Source organism: Pongo abelii, chromosome 16 (assembly GCF_028885655.2).
Source record: "Pongo abelii isolate AG06213 chromosome 16, NHGRI_mPonAbe1-v2.0_pri, whole genome shotgun sequence".
Taxonomy (NCBI): domain Eukaryota; kingdom Metazoa; phylum Chordata; class Mammalia; order Primates; family Hominidae; genus Pongo; species Pongo abelii.
Genome location: NC_072001.2, coordinates 37,715,998 through 37,737,248, shown reverse-complemented (window position 1 = coordinate 37,737,248; position 21,251 = coordinate 37,715,998). Strand labels below are relative to the sequence as shown.

Genomic DNA, 21,251 nt, shown 5'->3' with positions numbered 1-21,251 from the left:
GCCAGCTCTGCATTCCAGTAAGTGCAAATGTTTGAGATGTCTTACTGACACAATCTTTTTTTGTCCTTTTACTGACAGGCTGTGCTGGAGACTATTCGGAACCTGATGAATACTGATTGTGTGGTACCTGACTGGCTGCACGATATCATTTTAGGTTATGGGGACCCAAGTAGCGCACATTATTCGAAAATGCCCAATCAGATTGCCACCCTTGATTTCAATGATACATTTCTCTCCATTGAGCATTTAAAAGCCAGCTTCCCTGGTCATAATGTTAAAGTAACTGTAGAAGACCCTGCTCTACAAATACCCCCTTTCAGGTAAAGTCAGAACTGGGTACGCTCCTCTCCAGCATTCTGTAGTCAATGTACGTTATGCCATCAGGATTACTAGCTAAAGTGAGTTTTGAGTACTATATTTGGATTTTGTTTTTGCAGTCTCTACCTTCACCATACAATCACTGGGATAACTTTATTATATTTGAATCTATTTCTTAGTGCAGAAGCTGTTTTAAGACCACAATAAAAGTAGTCTAATACCTAATAAGGGATCAATAAATACTTATTGACTGAAGAGAACTATCTAAATATATTTATAGCATTTGACTAAAATATGTCTTTGCAGTTATGCATAATCTGGTATGTTTTTCAACTAATGCAGCTGTGTGATGTTGAACTTTGTTTTTAGGGAAAAAATCTTTTTTTCTTTTAACTTTGCGTGCTTTCACAAATTTGAAATGTTCACAATATAGCTGGGTACAATGGCTCATGCATGTAATCCCAGTGACTTCAGAGGCTAAGGCGGGAGGACTGCTTGAGGCCAGGAATTCAAAACCAGCCTGGGCAACATAGTGAGACCCCATCTCTAAAAAAATTCAAAAAAGTAGCTGGGCATGGTGGCACACACCTGTAATTTCAGGAACTCAGGAGGCTGAGGCAGGAGGATTGCGTGAACCCAGGAGTTTAAGGCTGCAGTAAGCTATGGTTGTGCCACTGTACTCCAGCCTGGGTGACAGAGGAAGACCTCATCTCTAAATAAATAAAATAAATACAGTAGTCATATTTAATCTTAAATTAGGTCTGGTCTTAAAATTTAAGTGAAAACAGAACAAAGTACCTGAAATAATTGGTTGTTATTCCCTGAATTCCTTCATATGGATTAGTGGTAAGGCACTGAGTATACCTATGGGTGGTAGCCCACAGATTACTTTCTTAGCTAGAAATTAGAAAACACACAGCTTTCAACTGTATATCTATATATAAAATAATAGGCCAGGTGTGGTGGCTCATGCCTGTAATCCCAACACTTTGGGAGGCGAAGTTGGGAGGATTGCTTGAGGCCAGGAATTCCAGACCACCCTGGGCAACTGAGACCTCATCTCTATTAAAAAAAAAAAAAAAAAAAAAAAAAAATTAGCAAGATTTGGTATGTGCCTACAGTCCCAGCTATTCAGGAAGCTGAGGTGGGAGGATCACGTGAACCCAGGAGTGTGAGGCTGCGGTGAGCTATGATCACACCACTGCACTCTAGCCTGGGAGACAGAGCGAGACTGTATCCCAAAATAATAATTAATTCTACATTTTAAATATACATATCCTTTATACACCCAAACCTAGTCTTCCTCCATACTTTCCTAATCCTATTTATGGCAAAGACATTTTTCTACTCCTCCATCTTGAAATCTCAGCATTATTTTTGAATCTTTTTACTCCCATAAAACTCCTGCTATATCTCAGAGATTCTGCCTTGAGGATAGTTTTTTGTTTGTTTGTTTGTTTTGTTTTGTTTTTTTTTTTTTGAGATGGAGTCTCGCTCTGTCGCCCAGGCTGGAGTGCAGTGGTGCGGTCTCTGCTCACTGCAAGCTCCGACTCCCGGGTTCACGCCATTCTCCTGCCTCAGCCTCCGGAGTAGCTGGGACTGCAGGCGCCCGCCACCACGCCTGGCAAATTTTTTTTTTGTATTTTTAGTAGAGACGGGGTTTCACCGTGTTAGCCAGGATGGTCTCGATCTCCTGACCTTGTGATCCACCCACCTCGGCCTCCCAAAGTGCTGGGATTACAGGCGTGAGCCACTGCGCCCGGCCAAGGATAGTTTTTTTGCTCTGTCGCCCAGGCTGGAGTGCGGTGGCGCCATCTTGGCTCACTGCAAACTGCCTCCCGGCTTCATGCCATTCTCCTGCCTCAGCCTCCTTAGTAGCTGAGACTACAGGCGCCCGCCACCACGCCCGGCTAATTTTTTGTGTTTTTAGTAGAGATGGGGTTTCACCGTGTTAGCCAGGATGGTCTCGATCTCCTGACCTCGTGATCCACCCGCCTCGGCCTCCCAAAGTGCTGGGATCACAGGCGTGAGCCAACGCGCCTAGCCGAGCATAGTTTTTTCATGTGCCATTTGTACTGCTCCCTCTTTAGGCCCTCAGCACTCTTTATGATAGCAAAATCTTTCCTCCCTATCTCACCTCACTAGAATCCACTACATGGTTTACTGCTAGAGCTATTCACTGCCTAGCTAAAAAGCTGGTTGCTCCTATTTCTTACCAAAATAAGTGCTGACCACCTAGCCTCATTGGCTGTTAGCATTCTTTGGTGTTATCTATTTTTTTAGACTGTGAAAGACAACTGGAAAAAGTACACATAGAGAATGAATTTTTTAGTTCAATTTTAGGGAGTTCATTGACTTCCCTGAGGTATCTGTGGGGAGTTACCTCCTAATCCCAGGTTATGACCCTCTGCCTTAAAAGCTTCATATTCTAGATGTGTCATTACAAGGTTCCTGTCATAACAAGGCTTCTGTCTCTTCAGCCTTATTTTTCTCTACCCTACGCCCAGGCGAAATACGCTGCTTATACTTGGCCTCTGCTGTTGCTTCTTTCTTCCAGGAATGTCTTCTCTTCCCATCTTTGAATGTCTAAATTCTTTGAGACTCATCTTAGATGCCATCTGTCCCATGAAATTTTTTTCTGATTAAATGAAGGACAGACAATGAATAAAACACTTTACAATGCACATGACATAGTATTTAATGTTTCTTTAAATTCTCCCTTAATTCTCCGTTAACTGGGTGACTTTTTTAAATTTGAAAACTCCCAACACACGTTAGTGCTTGTAACTCGACCATTTTCAGAGTTTACATACAGATAGTGAGTTCCTTTAAGCCAGAAATGTTTCTTACTCCTCTGATTATCGTGCATACAATGTCATGCACCAGATAGGTACTCAGTAAATACTTGTTAATTGTAAAAATGAACAGAAGTTTTGGTCTTGTAGGATAACTTTTCCGGTAAGAAGTGGAAAAGGGAAGAAAAGGAAAGATGTGGATGTGGACGATGAAGACACCGAGGAGGCAAAAACCTTAATTGTTGAGCCCCATGTTATTCCTAATAGGGGTCCTTATCCTTATAATCAACCCAAACGGTAATTTTACTACCTATTATAATTGTAATAATGAATAATAGTTTGCCATTTCAACTGGATTAGGAATGTTTTTAAATTTTCTGTTTCTTTTAAAACTCCACAAAACTCCTGTTTCTGAACCCTCTTTCTTTCTATTCTGTCAGTCAGCTGAATAACTGACATTTTAGGCCATTCTGTAGTCATAATATTTCAAAAAGAAACATTTTCAGGTACTATGAGAAATAAATGTTAGAGGCTACCTTAATTTGAGCAAAGGGTTCTTACTTCGTGAGCCTGTGTTACGTATAGCAGTAGCCCTAATGCGTGTGTGCCATAACTAGTAAATTGGCATTATATTTAGTATTAGAATGGGAACTAGAACTTTGGGACTCCAAATGAGGTCTAGGATGGGCTAAGTACTGAAAAATAACTATGATTCCATTTTAATTGTCTGTGTTGGGTAGAGGTGAAGGGAATCATTCAGAAGAGATTGAGAGAACTGGGGTAAATACAGAGCAGATATTTAGACCACTGGTGATTGTTGTCTAAATTTGTATTATACAAAGCATCATTTATCTCTACCAACTTTTTATTTACTCTTATTTGCAGTAATACGATTCAGTTCACTCATACACAGATAGAAGCCATCCGTGCTGGAATGCAGCCTGGGCTGACTATGGTAAGAGAATTGTTACACCTGTTTGTTTGTTTGTTTGTTTTCTGAGACGGAGTTTCGCTCTTGTTGCCCACGCCGGAGTGCAGTGGCGCGATCTCAGCTCACTGCAGCCTCCACCTCCCAGGTTCAAGTGATTCTTCTGCCTCAGCCTCCCAAGTAGCTGAGATTACAGGTACCCGCCACCATGCCTGGCTAATTTTTTGTATTTTTAGTAGAGACAGGGTTTTGCCATGTTGGCCAGTCTGGTCTCGAACTCTTGACCGCAGGTGATCCACCTGCCTCGGCCTCCCAATGTGTTGGGATTACAGGCGTGAGCCACCGCACTGAGCCACACCTTTTTTTTTTTTTTTTTTTAAACATAGATTAAGACTAGAAGTAAGTAACAGATTTTAGAATGTGTTCTATTTCAAGTACAGCAACCCTGCTGAATTTAAGTGTTTACAAGTAAGTGTAGGTTCTTATACATTTAGAGATCTTGCTGCTCGCTTCAGTGTTCATAAAGGTTTATTAGAACATGACTGCCCATTTTTTAAAAGTTTTGTTTTTTTTTTAATTGACATGATTGTACATATTTATGGGGTATGATGTGATGTTTTGATGACTGTATACATTGTGTAATGATCAAATCAGGGTAATTAGCAAATATATCATCCACTCGTTTTCTGCATTGCTTATGGCCACTTTTGCGCTGCAATGGCAGAGATTAGTACTTGCAACAGAGATTGCTTAGCCTGCAAAGCCGAAAATGCTTCCTGTCTGGCTCTTTACAGAAAGAGTCTGCTGACAACTGATTTAGAAGTGTGTTTAATTTTTAAGTATTTGGAGGTTTCCCTGTAATCTTCCAGTTATTGATTTCTGGTCAAAGTCTATTTTGGTCAGAGAATGTATTGTATGATTTTAATTTTTTGGTTTTTGCTTTTTAAATTTGTTAAAATTTGTTTTATGGCCCAGCATATGATCTCTCTTGGTGACTATTTCATGTGCACTTGAAAAGAATTTGTGTTCTGTTGTTTTGGAGTAGGTTGTCCTATAAATGTCAATTAGATCCATTTTGTTGATGTTATTATTTAATTTTTCTCTATCATTGTTGATTTTCTGTTTTGTTGATTACTGAAAGCAGACTGTTGAAGTCTCTCACTATAATTATGAATTTGTCTGTTTCTCCTTTAGTTCTGTCAATTTTTGCTTAATGTATTTTGAAGCTTCATGGATAAGTGCTTCACACCTTTAGGGTTGTTATGTTGTCTTGGTGAATTGGCCCCATTTATTATTATGTAATGTCTGTCTTCATTGATGGAAGTTTTCTTTGCTCTGAACTCTACTTTATCTGATATTAATATTGTTACTGCAGCTTTCTTTTAAGTTGTGTTTGCACAATATTTCTTTTTCTGTCATTTTACTTCTACTTGTCGTTATATTTGAGGTGAGTTTCTTATAAACAGCATATACTTTAGGTATGTTGCTTTATCCATTCTGAGAGTCTCTGTCTTTTAACTTGCATGTTTAGACTATTCACATTTAATGCAAATTAAAGGACACATTTGGATTTAGGCCTATCATTTTTTATTTATTTTCTATTTGTTCCCTTTATTTTGTATTCTTCTGTTTCCCTTTTCATGCCTTCCGTTGTGTTATTTGAATAGTTTTGAGTATTATGTTTTTATTTGTTTTTTATATATATATATATATATATATATATATATATTTTTTTTTTTTTTTTTGAGACAGTCTTACTTTGTAGCCCAGGCTGAAGTGTAGTGGCACCATCTTAGCTCACTGCAACCTCTGCTTTCCAAGTGATTCTTGTGCCTCAGCCACCTGAGTAGCTGGGATTACAAGTGTGCACCACCACGGCCAGCTGATATTTTTGTATTTTTAGTAGAGAATTGGGTTTCACTATGTTGGCTAGGCTGGTCTTGAACTCCTGGCCTCAAGTGATCTGCCTGCCTCAGCCTCCCAAAGTGCTGAGATTACAGGTGTGAGCCACTGCGCCTGGCCTATCATATTCTTTCATTGTATTTTTGGGCGTAGTATTTTCTTAGTGGCTGCTTTAGGGATTTGCAATATATTTAACTTTTCATAGCCTACTTACAATCAGTATTATGTCACTTCAGGTTGATTGGCAAATACTCCCATAAAGTTTCCTTTACTTTCCTTCCCCTTTTATATTGTAGTTGTTTCATGTGCTACATCTAAATACATTAAGATACCATCAGATAGTATTAGAATTTTTGCTTTCAACTGTATACGTATTTTAAAGAACTCTAGAGGAAAAAAATAGCCTCTTATTATATTTGCCATTTATTCCACATTCCAGATATTCCAAGTTTCCTCTGGTAGCATTTTCTGTCTGAAGAACTTTAAAAAAAAAAACAAAACAACAACACTTTTTATAACATATCTACTAGATATGAGTTAGTTTTGTTTTTCTTCATGCAAGAATGTCTCTAATTCATCTTCTTAAAAGATATTTTACCTGGACATAGAATTGTGGGTTGATAGTTCTTCCTTTTAGCACTTTAAATGTTATTACGCTTCCTTCTGACTTCCATGTTTTCTGATGACAAATCCAAAGTCATTTTAAACGTCTTTTTGTAATATGTAATGCATCATTTTTCTGTGGTTGCTATCAGGATTTTTTTTTTCTTTGCTTTTTGTTTTTAACCATTTAATTGTGGTATATCTGGGCTTGGGTTTCTTTGGGGTTATTCTGTTGGGGTTCACTGAGCTGCTTGAATCTGTAGATTTATGTCTTTTGCCATATTTAGGAAATTTTCAGCCATGATTTTTCTAAAATTTTGTCTATGCCATACTCTTTTTCCTTTCCTTCTTAGAATTTGTTGACATGAGTGTTAGACTTGTTAATGTTGTTCTATAGATTCATGAGTCTCTATTTTTTTAATCTTTTTTTCTGTTATTCAGGTTTTGTAGCTTACTGATCTATCTCAAAGTTCACCAACTCTTCTTCTATCCTGTTCATTCTGTTATTGGGCCCATCTACTGAATTTGTTAATTTTATCTTTCAGGTCTGTACTTCACGTTTCCTAACAATGTGTGATAACTGTGATGACTTAGTAGTTTGCTATGTGTTCATCTTCCTTTTAGGTTGTGGGCCCACCTGGTACAGGCAAAACAGATGTGGCAGTTCAGATCATATCCAACATCTACCACAACTTCCCAGAACAGAGAACTCTAATTGTTACTCATTCCAATCAGGTAAATGACTCTGTGTGTGTGTGTGTGTGTGTGTGTGTGTGTGTGTGTGTGTGTGCGCGCGCACGCGCGCGTGTGTGCATGTGCATGCACGTGGGTATGCAGGTTAGGGGTTGAGGGGGAGGTAAGTGTGGGGGAGGTAAGTGTGGGACACAAGTTCCTCTTCAAGAAATCTAGTTTAATTATTCTTTGTTCTCCATTTTTCCAAGCCTGGCCTACCTGTTCCCTAATATATTCTGGCATGCCTAAGTCTCAGCTGGTTTGTGGCTCACATTCCTTATTTGGGAATGCATTAGCTCCTGGTTTCCCGTGAGGACCCCCTCTTCTCTCTTGCTTCCCCATGACGCGGTGACCATAATTAGAAAAGCTTAAGTTTTAGCCAGTCGGAGTAGTTTATATTGTGCGGTCTTACTCCAGCCAATGGGGAAAGGACACAGATATAGGGGCTGCATTAGGGATAAAAACCCTTCTCTCCTTTGTTCAGTGTGCTCTTGCGAACGTGACTGATGCAGGTAGCACCCACCTGTGAAGTAAATTGCCTTGCTGAGAAAACTTTTTGTCTGAGTGCTTGTTCTTCCTTGCAGCATTGAGCACTTGTTCCTAACATAAGGAAGGAGCAGAGGATTCATGAAATGAATGTATTAATAGATGATTTCTCCTTGTATGAAAATCTGATCGTAGGTACCACAAAATATCAGGGAAGGCTAATTGGTATAGATGGTCCCTGACTTTTGGTTCGACTTTTATTCTGACCTGTAATATTTTGACTTTATGATGGTGTGAAAGCAATATGAATTCAGCAGAAATTGTACTTCAAGTACCCATACAACCATTCTGTTTGTCACTCTTATTTCGCTATTCAATAAATTATATGAGATAGTCAACATTTCAGTATAAAATAGGCACATTGTGTTAGATGATTTTGCCCAGGTATAGGCTAATATATGTGTTCTGAGCATGTTTTACAAAGGCTAGGCTAAGCTATGGTGTTCAGTAGGTTAGGTGTGTTAAATGTGTTTTCAATTTAGGATATTTTCAACTTATGATAGGTTTATTGGAATGTAACCCCATACTAAGTTGAGGAGTATCTGCTATTGAGCTACTCTTGGATTATCACTGCTTATGATGAGATGACATTGAGAGATATATAAAAGCAATCTTTTATTTCTACTGGAGAGGGTCATAATGTGAAAAAGCTAAGACTATTTGGATATATGGTTAGATATTTGGATTAAATTAAATTGCCATTTTTTCCTTCTACACTAAACTAGAACTTTACTTTGAGATTATAAGCATTAACCCTTACTGGGAGTATTTTTCTTCGTTTAGTAGAATGAATATTCTTGAAAGACTAAGGTCTAAAGTGCATTGATACTGGATTAAATTTCAAATCCATGTGAAATGTACACCTGTATTACATGAAGGGACTGTATTCTACGTTAGTCATTCTGCAGCTGTCAGAAATGAGGGAAGAACAAGTAACATTTATTAGATCTGGTATAAAATGAGACAGGCAACTCTGAGAACATCCTGAAGCGCATTATGAAATTTGCATGGTGGTCAAAACCTCTGAAAGTTTTTTCTCGGAGTTTATGTTAACAGTGGTGACTTCAGTTGACCAGTCTTAAAAAGAGTTGGTATACACAGAAGCACTGTGTTTTTGGAATGCCAAATATCAGTTATTCTGGTGATCATTAACTTTTAATTTGTAAAGTTTTAAAAATAATACTATTCAGTTCATTTGCCTGACATATTTTTATATATTTTGAAGTTTATAAGTAGTAAACTTATCCAATATACTGAATATATGTTATACATAATTACATAATAACATATTACATAATATATTGGACATAACATGTCTAATATACTGAATTTGTGGGAGTTGAAGGGGGATCAATTTGGACTTTGTCTTGATAGAAGAAACAAATTATGAAAAGAAGGTTTTTTCTTCTGTTTATAAAATTTGTTTTGTAATATACCTATTGTAAATTCTTAGAATGAACAGAATAATTCATCTGTTGTTTTAACATATTTTTTCTGTTTTGTCATACCTTGATAGGGCTTTCTACAGTTATCCTCTACTTTATGATTGATTTGTATAGCACAATCATTGAAAAGATTAATTTGCAAAAATAGACACATAATTCACTGCTTGCTAAACACCTGCCTTGGTTTTTTGAAATTCAAGTCATTTCCCTTGATGCCCATCAAATTGATTGTTTTCCTTCAGTTAACTGTTTTGTTTGCCAGATCTTCATTTGCATGTATAATTCAAGTAGTTCTCCAAAATCACTCTAATTCACAATGAAATCATGTAGTTTTTTCTGGGATTATAGTGTGCAAGTTTGTGGGGTTTTTGTTTTTTTGTTTTTACTTTTACTCAATCTATGTGGTTCTTGAGTTTGAATAGTGAAGGTTTGGATAGTGAGTAACACCATATAATCTGCTCTGTTGGATGCTGAGTTTTGGATGATGAGTACCAAGAGTTTGGATAGTGGGGGATTTTTCTGAAAATTTGTGTTAAATCTCTTCAGTTTCAGAGCTCAGATTGCTAGAGTTTTGATGGTAAAGGATATCTGTATGTACATTATATAACCTAGGTGTTTATAAGACTGGATGTTGACTTCACAGGCAGGGTTGGACTAGTGAAAGTGAGATGTTTGAATGGCGGCTCATTTTTAAATAGTACCTTAATTAGTGAGTCTTTCCATACTGTGAAACTTTTGCCTTTCTGTAAAACCTTGTAACTGCAGAAGTTCAGATAATGAATACTAGGAATTGAGGGAACCCTAATTATGAACATTTCATAGATACAAAGTAGTGACTTTTAAATGACTTTCGTCAGAATAGTTTGCAATAAATGAGTGCTCTGCTCTTTATTATATTGAGAACATTAGACTTTCAGACTAAGATTTGAAAGATGCAATTTATGTTTCCACCTTCTGGTCCTCTTAATGTATTCTACCTACACCCTCACTGCCTTCTTATTGTCTTTCTCCAACTGCAAAAACTTTTTCAGTTCTCTGCAACCCAAGGAAATGCTGTTGAATGAAATGAAACTCAGTGTGGTTGTTTATTTTAGGAATTGTTACAACTTGGAAGAAATAGTATCTGAGCCAATGCCTTTCTCGTTTCATAAATTAAAAGCAGATGTTTAATGGGTGGATGGTTTTATGGTTTCTAGTTATCCATACAGCCAAGTAGACATAGATGGCAATATCAGAAATCAATATAAATACTATTTGGTTAAATTATAAATGGCCTAATATAAGGCTGATTTCCTTCTGTGTTTCAACTTTGATTCTTTCTAAATGTTAGTTTTTGCTACGTTTAAAGGTGCCATCACCCTTCTTGGTTTATTCTCTAGGCCCTAAACCAGTTGTTTGAGAAAATCATGGCATTAGACATTGATGAGCGCCACCTACTGCGTCTTGGTCATGGAGAAGAAGAGCTGGAGACAGAGAAAGATTTCAGCAGGTGAGCAAATGGGAGTGAGTAACAGTGTAAAAAAGGATTTTTTATTTTCTTTTCATTTCTTTTATTAAAGAAGAAGAAAGCAATGAATACTGAAACTTAATTCTGAAAGGTTCTAACTTAACTTACTAAGACTATATGTTGACCTAGAAATCTGGTCATGATGTCCCTCAGTTCTAATTGTGTATGGTTATGCCATTTTGTCTTCAAATATACAATTATATTAATGAAGAGAATGATCTTGTTAATCTTTTTAAAATTGCAGGTTGCCTTTTGCTTTCTATTTATTGAGGTAATTTTTAATGCTGCCAATAAACTGTACAACTTTAAATGATTCCTTTTTCACATCTTATTCAGGCATTTAATTTGCATATATTTTAGGTACCAATTAGGAGTTTGATTTATTTATTGAAATAGAAATTATGGGAGGCTGATGCAGGAGAATCGCTGGAACCCGGGAGGCAGAGGTTGCAGTGAGCCGAGATTGTGCCATTACACTCCAGCCTGGCGACAGAGCCAGACTCTGTCTCAAAAAAAAAAAAAAGGAAATGCAAATTAGTGATTAATGATAATATAAGCTTTGGGGTTATAAGTATAACTTCAGATACTTCTTGCCAGTTTGGCTGGACTTTGATATTACATACTGTAAAGACTAAAACTTTACAAGTCGGATTTCTTCTGCCATTAGTATTTTAATTTTTTTCCTTCAAAGTTGCTTCATAATGTCTCATTTTATTTATATTTAAATCCATTTTTAAAGCTCAATTTTAGATAATAAGCACAATTAACAGCTGGACATATTTAATGTCCTTTGGCTATTAAACATGATCTTTGACAAATTGATCGTAGACATTAAAAGAATTTTAAATTATTATGTGCGTCTATTTTGAGTTCTTGTATTATAGAGCTTACCAAACACTTAGCTTCTAAAATGTCACTATGTTGCAGAGGGGCAAAGAACAACATGCCATAAGTTATTTAGGGCTCTATATTCTTAATTTCAGATTAGCCAGTAATACTTTTGAATTCATCCCATAGGTATTTCCTCATTTTAAAGCCAACTTACAAAGGTAGGTTAGACTCTAAAATCTAATAATTCAGAATTCAGTGAACACGAAAGTGCTAATAGAATGTTTGACTATAATTACAATTATATTGAAGTAAAATTTATAGTTTTTAAAGAATATTAGAATGGGGTAGAATTTTTATGATGATTTCAGGTACCACCAAATTTGTTAGAAAAAAACAGACTTTTTTATTCTGACACATAACTTAGATACTGTTAGTTTGCATATTTGATTGGACTTTTTTTTTTCTCTTACAATTAAAAAGAAAAACGACTTTTGTTTCACAATAAAAGTAATATCACTTTCTCTGAAGAAAAAATTGTAAAATCTGGTGAAGTTGTAGAGAAGGAGTGGTTATCCATAATTACACTATCCTAAAACAACTTTTTGCTAGTTTTTTCTGTAATGCTGTTATTTGTAATTTTTATGTTGCTTTTTTTGTTTATTTTGAGACAGAGTTTCACTTTGTTGCCCAGGCTGGAGTGCAGTGGCACCATCTCAGCTCACTGCAACCTCCGCTTCCTGGATTCAAGCAATTTTCCTGCCTCAGCCTTCTGAGTAGCTGGGATTACAGGTACCCGCCACCATGCCTGGCTGATTTTTTTGTATTTTAGTAGAGATGGAGTTTCACCATGTTGCCCAGGCTGGTCTCAAACTCCTGAGCTCAGGCAATCCATCCATCTTGGCCTCCCAAAGTGCTAGGATTACAGGTGTGTGCCACCGCGCCCAGCCTTATGTTGCTTTTTAAAAATAATTCTTTATCTTTTAAATGTAATAATGTACTAATTGAGCAGATAGTACATAGAATTTAATTGTACTGTATATTTCTTTTATTTATTTATTTATTTAGACAGAGTCTCACTGTGTCACCCAGGCTGGAGTGTAGTGGTGTGATCTCAGTTCACTGTAACCTCTGCCTCCTGGGTTCAAGGGATTCTCATGCCTCAGCCTCCTGAGTAGCTGGGACTACAGGCACCCACCACCACACCCGGCTAATTTTTGTATTTTTAGTAGAGACGGGGTTTTGCCAGGTTGGCCAGGCTAGTCTTGAACTCCTGACCTCAAGTGATCTGCCTGCCTCGGCCTCCCAAAGTGCTGGGATTACAGGCGTGAGCCATCGTGCCCAGCCTGTCTATTGCTTTTTAAGTTTAACATTACTTCACAAGAACTTTGGCATTTTATTAACAGAGTCTGTAAGCATTCCTGATTTTTTTCTCATTAACAAAGTGTTCATTGTAGATAAAAGTTTATAGATAAGCAAGCAGAAAAAAGTTATCTGCCATATGTTTATATCCTTCCAAGTTGAAAAATTCTTCAAACATAGATCATGTTTTAGATCTCTTTTTAATTCTTAATCATCCCTTGTTACCTCAAATGTGAATCTCTGAACTACAGACAGCTAGGAACATGACTTCTTATGTTGAGTCTTTAAACATGGGAACAACAGTGACGAATTAAATTATTTTAGTCTTATTTTAAGCATTAAAGAGTTATGGGAGACCCTTTGCTGTTGTGGTGTTGTGAAAAGAATGTGCATGGAATTTGCGATCTAATTCTGGTTCCACTACTTTCTTCCCTGTGGGTTTTCGGACAAGGTACTCTCCAAACTTTAGTTTTCTTACTGATTCAGCAAACATTATGAACCTGCTAGGTTTGGGTGCCAAGCTATGTATTGGGATATGTAGATGACAGAGATAATCGAAAACGTTTAAAAATTACTTTTCAGAGCCTTTAGATCTAATCTACTTTTATGTAGTGTAAAATAGTGCTGTTTGAAGCAGCCAATTTCTGAACTTACATGTTCTTGGTCTGTGATGAAATGAACTAGCACCAGAATGCACTGTCCTGCTTTCTTCTTTGTGAAAGTGTCTTGTTGTGAGAGGAAAGATTGAGAGCTGAACTAAATGGTGTATTTAGTGATGTAGTTGATTTTCCCTCCTCCTAGACCAGTAACACCCTTGCAGATCAATGCTGTTCCATAGAGTATACTCTAAGTAGCTTTTTTTTCTTTCTTTTTTTTGAGACAGAGTCTTGCTTTGTTGCCCAGGCTGGAGTGCAGCGGCGCCATCTCGGCTCACTGCAAGCTCCGCCTCCCGGGTTCACGCCGTTCTCTTGCCTCAGCCTCCTGAATAGCTGGGACTACAGGCGCCCGCTACCATGCCCGGCTAATTTTTTTGTATTTTTATTAGAGACAGGGTTTCACCATGTTAGCCACGATGGCCTCTATCTAACCTCATGATCCGCCCCCCTCAGCCTCTCGAAGTGTTGGGATTACAGGTGTGAACCTCCGTGCCCCGCCTACTCTAAATAGCTTTTGTGTAAAGTAACCCAAGAACTACCACCAATAGTTAAATAGAAGCCATATCTTCTAGTTTTTTTTCCCTTTCTTTGCTATTATGATTTTCTTGAATTTTGCTGATTGTTTCCTTCAAAGTCTCTTTATTACAGTTTTGTCATTTTGCCTAATTGAAATGTCTAGGTATGGAAGAGTTAATTATGTTCTGGCTCGAAGAATAGAACTTTTAGAAGAAGTCAAACGATTGCAAAAGAGTCTAGGGGTTCCAGGAGATGCCTCATATACCTGTGAAACTGCAGGCTATTTCTTCTTATACCAGGTAAGATATTAAGGGTTTTTGAATCATACTTCATCATAATATGAATGAACCCCAGTCGGAAGCTGGAATGAGTTCTTGTGATCCTTCATGAAAGCTTATTTTTTTGAGTAGTTTAGAGTATATGATATTGCAAATGCTATATTTATGAATGTTAAGTATATTTTGTATTATCTTCAGTTTTCTTTGCTAAATAACTTTGCTTGATGACTCATTCTGTGAAAGACCAGCGTTGCTACTTTTTACATTTTTTTCTTTCTATTGACAAAGTTCTAGTCACTCTTTTTTCTTTTTTTACTGTAGAAATACAACTAAATAAATATTCTAGCTAGCCAGTGGCAACAAAGTACAGTTAACTTTTATTGTATACATTAATCAACTAATGAAGGAAAACATTCTTCTTTCAAATTTCCAGAAATAAATTATGTCTTACAACTAATTGCACAGTGGGTCTTGAAGTTAAAGGCTTCTGACTTCAATATAAAGATGTACTTTTACTTTTGTTAGGGTTAATTTTGGAAGTGTGAAAACCAATGAGAAATAGCCAGATAAAGTGAATAAAACTAAACTTTAATAGTCAGTTGGATTACTAATAATTTTAAATGGACTAGGACATAATTGGCTAATGAAGATTTTTGTATAACTTTATTTGTTCTCTTTGTTCTAATGCCAATTATGTATTTTAAATTATAATATTGTAAGCTCATTGTAAGTGGATATCAAAACCAGTTAAGTCCATTCAAAATGAGCAGCTGTCATGGTTTCTTGTGAAGCAGGGAAAATACATAATATAGTGTACATTAGATTCAGGACTGTTTAGGACTTGCATAAAGAAGTAAAGATCATGCTTAAATGCTTTTTTGACACAAAATTACTTGGCTTTCAGTGAAATAATGTTTAAAATTGGGAAAAATAACATACAAATTATGAAGGTTTATGTAATAAATTTGGGAAAAATGAACTTGAGGCTTCACAGTGTAAATTGGCAATTTTCAACATTTAAGAATCATATCGGGAAAGTTGTTTACGAGTCAAATTCCCTAGCCCTTGTTCCTATAGCTTCTCATTCAATAGAGGTGGAATCCAGGAATCCACATTTTTATTTAGCTCCTCAGATATTTTGCCTAAGGACTACACTTTTGAGAAACACTGAAATTATAACAAAAAAAGATCTGGGAGAGTTATAGAAATTGAAGTTACATAGTAACTGGCTGGTAGATGCATAGCTAACATTATACAAAATAATTGAACTATAATCACAAAAGTCATAAGATAAGCTTTCAAATATACACGCAGCTTAATCAGACGTTCTTTATGAATGATCTAAAAATCTGACAGAAGGGTTGACAAGTGCTAAATTGATTAAAAAGCTGCTAAAACTGAACTTACCATATATGGAGAGGAACAGAGATGAAAAAAGTGAGAAATTTCTTTGTCCAGAGAGCTTTCTTTCCTTTACGTTTCTTTTAAGCGTTAGTAATAAACTATCTTGAGTTATGTGGAGAATCTGAACTGCCTGAGTTAGAGTTCCATGAGATGATGTTAAGGCTCTTTCCAGTTTGTAGAGATTTGTTATTAAAGAGCCTTTTTTTCTCCAAAGACAAGGTTACTTTTATAACAGAAGAGCCATCTGTCAGTTACAGGAATGAAGAATAGTTATATTGGATCAAAGATTGAATTTCTTTTTCTTCTTTTTCACCTAGCAGATCTTATTTTTATAAGATTTATTTATTTTATGCTTTAAAACATCATAATTAGCTGGCAGTTAACCTCAAGTCCTCCTTTTTTCTACAGGTAATGTCTCGCTGGGAAGAGTATATCAGCAAAGTGAAAAATAAAGGTAGTACATTGCCAGATGTTACGGAAGTCTCCACTTTCTTCCCTTTCCATGAATACTTTGCAAATGCTCCTCAACCCATTTTTAAAGGAAGATCTTATGAAGAAGACATGGAAATTGCTGAAGGATGTTTCAGGCATATTAAGAAAATCTTTACTCAGCTTGAGGTAAGGATTCTCAAGTTCTTTGAACTTCCCTTTAATGGTTTTTAATTTAGTTTTTTTTTCTTTTTGAAGTAAATGTGAAATATTCAAATCTTTTTTTTTTTTTTTTGAGACGGAGTCTTGCCCTGTCGCCCAGGCTGGAGTACAGTGGCACAATCTTGGCTCACTGCAACCTCCACCTCCCAGGTTCAGGCGATTCTCCTGCCTCAGCCTCTGAGCAGCTGGGATTACAGGTGCACACCACCATGCCCAGCTAATTTTTGTATTTTTAGTAGAGACAGGGTTTCACCATGTTAGCCAGGCTAGTCTCGAACTCCTGACCTCAAGTTATCTGCTCGCCTCTGCCTCCCAAAGTGCTGGGATTACAGGTGTGAGCCACCACACCTGGCCCAAAATATTCAAATCTTAGAAATTAGATTAATTTTAAGTAAGATATAAATTGGATCTTTATTCTGGCTTTCCTGATGTAAAGGTCTTAGTATTTTTGAGAAAGGAATGCTTCCATCAAGAAATTCAATAATGGTTCTTTGAATTGGAATTTGAGACTGCCATGTGGCCATTCTAAGTCCTGTGTGCCTCTTGATCAGTAAAATAGTGGGGTTGCTGTAGTAGCCAGGATGATTGATTCTGATTATTAAAGTGAAATGAGTCATAGCTGCACAATGGGAACAGAGAATATGTCTGGAACCCAGTGCCCCCTGGATATGTCTCCTAGTTTTTGCCACATCATTGCAGGATCATCATTGCAAAAATAGATAGCAAATATCATTGAAAAATTACAGCGGTCCTATAAAGGGATCATATTCAGGCTCAGACTCCTCAGTAAGAAAATTTAAGATTACACTTTCAGGTAGAAAGGTAGAAAGGTCAGGGACATTGTTTCTTGTCTTTGTATCTTTTAGATGTGATTACATACCTACTTATTAGAACAGTATCAGATATGTAGTATATGTTCAGTAAATATTGAAATGTATATGGGTAGGTGGATGGATGGTAGGTACAGAATAATAAATGTAAAGTATTATGTTTATGGTTACATAAACACAAAGTAAAAGGATAAAAACATACTCAATTCATAATAATAGCTGCCTTGGGAGGGCGTAGGCAGAAGGTTATACAGGGTACCTCACCTATATTTGTAATATTTTAATTATTTAAAAAACAAAATGTTTTTTGTTTTTCCATACCCTTTTCTGTTCTGTTGGGGATCCTCTGCCATGGTTGATGTTCTGGCTTATCCTTGCAGGTTTAATTTCCCAGCTTCCTATGTCAGCTGACTTCTTGCTTAGTATAGCCGATGAGAGAGTGCCAGGGTATTTCTTCATCAGTTCCCTCTGCCTTGGATTTCATCTCTTTCATGATTCCAGTTTCTGCTGGAAAAACTTGTGGTTCCAGCTTTTTTTGTGTGACTACAGTCCCTGGGCTCTGATAACACCACCTCCTACCTTTATTCTTTCTAGTCTAGGGATGATAGTGACTGCTGCTGTCTCTAATTTCTATGTTACATTACCTTTATAGTTCCTCTATCACTTGTATAACCAGTTTCTTGCTAAAATTCCCTTTGATATGAATACTTGAAATCGTTTCTGTTTTCCTGGAGGGACGTTGAGTAATACAGGTACAATGATCATTGAATTTTATTCAGTATTCTTGTTTATATTGTACATATTTTACCTTACATACAAAAAAGCTTGAATTATAACTTTTATATCAGCTATTATTTAAACTCAATTAGTACCCAAATCATAATGGACAGAATTATAATTCATTAGGCTTAGTTTATAATATATTTATGTTAATTTCTCAGGAATTAAGTCTGATTGGATTGTATGGTTATGTGCAAAACTCCGTTTTCCTAAAATTATCTTTCATTGCTCCTCATTTCCATAGGAATTCAGAGCCTCTGAATTGCTTCGAAGTGGACTGGACAGATCTAAATACCTTTTAGTGAAAGAAGCCAAAATTATTGCTATGACCTGTACTCATGCTGCCTTAAAACGACATGACTTGGTCAAGCTAGGTTTCAAGGTAAAGACTTATGGTAGTTTTTTTTTTTTTTTTTTTTTTTTAAGATTATCAGAGATTGGCTCACTTCTTATTGAAGTTCATATTTATAATTACCTTAAAATGTTTCTTTTATAAGTGGATAATAATATCCCATGTTTATGTGATTAGTGAACTCTGAATCTAATTTTTCTAAATCTACTTATTAGTAATATGTCCATTAGGTAACGTTATAACCATATGGTTGTCTGACCAAATTCTCATACTTGTTAAGGTTTTGTTTTTACTGAGTATCACTTATTTAAAAATCTCCAAATAAAGCTTATGAAAAAAAACCTAAAATTCACCTAATTAAAAAAAAGTAATAATAAAGATATCTCCAAACAGAAGTAAAAGCTATAAAAAGAACGTTTCAAAATGGTTTTCAGCTAGGTGTGGTGGCTCATTCCTGTAATCCCAGCACTTTGGGAGGCCAAGGTGGGTGGACCACTTGAGGTCAGGAGTTTGAGACCAGCCTGGCCAGCATGGTGAAACCCTCTGTCTATTAAAAATACAAAAATTAGCCGAGCATGGTGGTATGCGCCTGTAATCCCAGCTCCTTGGGAAGCTGAGGCAGGAGAATCGCTTGAACCCAGGAGGCAGAGGTTGCAGTGAGCCGAGATTGTGCCCCTGCCCTCCAGCCTGGGTGACAGAGTAAGACTCCATCTCAAAACAAAAACAAACAAAAAAACAAAGTGGTTTTCATCTATTAGACATCTGTATGCTTAGATTATTCACATATTAAACATATAACAATTCCAGTTATTTGTGTACTTAGCAAATGAAAAGCCTTTCATATAAGGATATGGAATACTCTTATTTAGACTGCAAAATGAGATATTAAAATGGTTTCATCATATGATGAAAACAGGAGGACAAAATAGCCTGTTAATCTGTGACTTATTTGAAGTGGAATGTAATGATTGAGCAGTAAATTTGAATTTGCAAATTTTTTGTGACTTTGCTAGTGATACTGATCTGAACTTAGATTTTAACACAGTCATTTAACTTTCCTGCAACTGGGTTTGTCTGTTGTTTAAAACAGAGTTCTGTATACGGGTTTGAATTAAAAATTAGTAATTCACTTGTTGATTAAAGTAACTGACAATTTTAAAATGTTGCGAGCTCACTGAAAGATAGGCACTAAATAAATTCAAGGTGATGAAATTGTTATCTTGGATGCAAGGTTCCTCAGCTGCAAGGTAGGACACATACGACAATTTATTAAAAGGTAGTGTGAACGTACCCTAGTGGTGTGAACTTACCCTTTTGCAAATTATTAGTGAGAATTTTTCACCTAAATATTTTGTTCTTGGGGCTGATATATAAAATATACTTTGATATTAAATCATAGCTTAATAAAAAGGGAAAATAATGCAACCATAATTAACATTTTTTGCTTTCATGGAGCTTTTGCCTGTGTTCTAAAGAATACTACTTATCAAATTTTCAGTAGTCATTTTCTACATTTAAATCGTGCTACATGTCAAAGGATAGTTAGCATGAGTGCTAATAGGTTTTCTATATTTTTGATTTTGAAGTTTTATTTTTGTCACACTTAAGAGTTTTAAAAACCTTGTAGGTCCACTTAACAAAAAAAGGCAGTCCTCCACTCCGCTCATCCGTCCCATTTATCCAATCCTTCAACTCTTTTAGATTTTGTCCTTTTCATCTATATCAGTCAAGAATGGTAAATTTCCATTTTAGGCATTGTCTTTTGATTCTGTGCTGACCCAAAGGACAAATAGACACACATTCATGCATGTGTGCATGCACTTTTCCCTCCTTAATGCTCCCAATATAGTTATGTCATAACTTTGGTTTGCTCACTTTGGGGTGTTTACATCATTATTAACACATGAACACTTTCACATCCAAGCAGGGGGAATATACACCATGATTAGTTTTCCTTTCATGCACAATTTTTTTTTCTTTCTGGAATTAATGATTTTCACCTTGTTTGTTTAGTTTTCTGTTTTTACCGCCAATTCAACCCAAAACTGTGTTTAGTTTTTAAATATTTTCTTAGTACCTTTAGACACATCACATACACGTTTTTGGAGATCTCTCTCCTAGATATTCCTGACCTATTTCAGTTCACATTGCATCCATTCTGAGCCTTTGCCTTTCTCATATGTCAGATTCTGTGTTTTGGGCATTCCGTGTCTTTCTCTTCCGTATTTTAGTAGAATACATCCTCCAGTATCTTTCATGTGAAAGGATGCATAGGAGATAATATTTTTAAGACTTTCCATGTCCAAAAACTATTTTTAATCTACTCTCACATTTAATTATTATGGCTAGGTATAGATTTCTAGATTGGAAATAATTTTTCTTCAGAATTCTGAAGAATTGTTCCGTTTTCTCTGTCTTCCAGCGTAGCTGTTCAGAAGCCCAAAGCTGTGATTTTAAATGTATTTTGTTTTACATTTTTGTTCTGTCAGGAAGCCCTACAATCTTTTCTTTGTCCCTAGAGTTCTGAAATTTCAGTGATATGTCTTAGGGATACGAAGGCAGAAAGAGGACTCTTGCTTTCCTGGGTCCCTGGGTTGTGGGAGATGGATAGAGAAAGAGAGCCAGACTTCTCCACATTCAGTTTTGTACACAGACTTTTGACATAATTCCCACTTTCTGTATGGTGCTCATTTCTGATCCCACCCTCTTAACTCTGCCTGCTTTCTCCAAGTTCCAAGATCCTCTCCAGACACTAAACCTGTCGTCTATTGGGGGTGAGAGAGGAGGGACATTTCGTTTGGTTCCTTGAAGTGGGGAA

General features: G+C 36.4%; 1 protein-coding gene across 1 annotated transcript in view; it reads left to right on the top strand.

Annotated features, from left to right (window-relative positions):
- AQR (aquarius intron-binding spliceosomal factor) overlaps positions 1–21,251 on the top strand; it is a 112,565-nt gene that overhangs the window by 68,169 nt on the left and 23,145 nt on the right. Inside the window, exons 20-27 of the mRNA XM_024232417.3 lie at positions 79–320; positions 3,264–3,410; positions 3,999–4,068; positions 7,171–7,281; positions 10,649–10,758; positions 14,302–14,437; positions 16,229–16,438; positions 18,326–18,463. Coding sequence (XP_024088185.1) covers positions 79–320; positions 3,264–3,410; positions 3,999–4,068; positions 7,171–7,281; positions 10,649–10,758; positions 14,302–14,437; positions 16,229–16,438; positions 18,326–18,463 — 1,164 coding nt within the window. The remainder of the gene's footprint in view (positions 1–78; positions 321–3,263; positions 3,411–3,998; positions 4,069–7,170; positions 7,282–10,648; positions 10,759–14,301; positions 14,438–16,228; positions 16,439–18,325; positions 18,464–21,251) is intronic.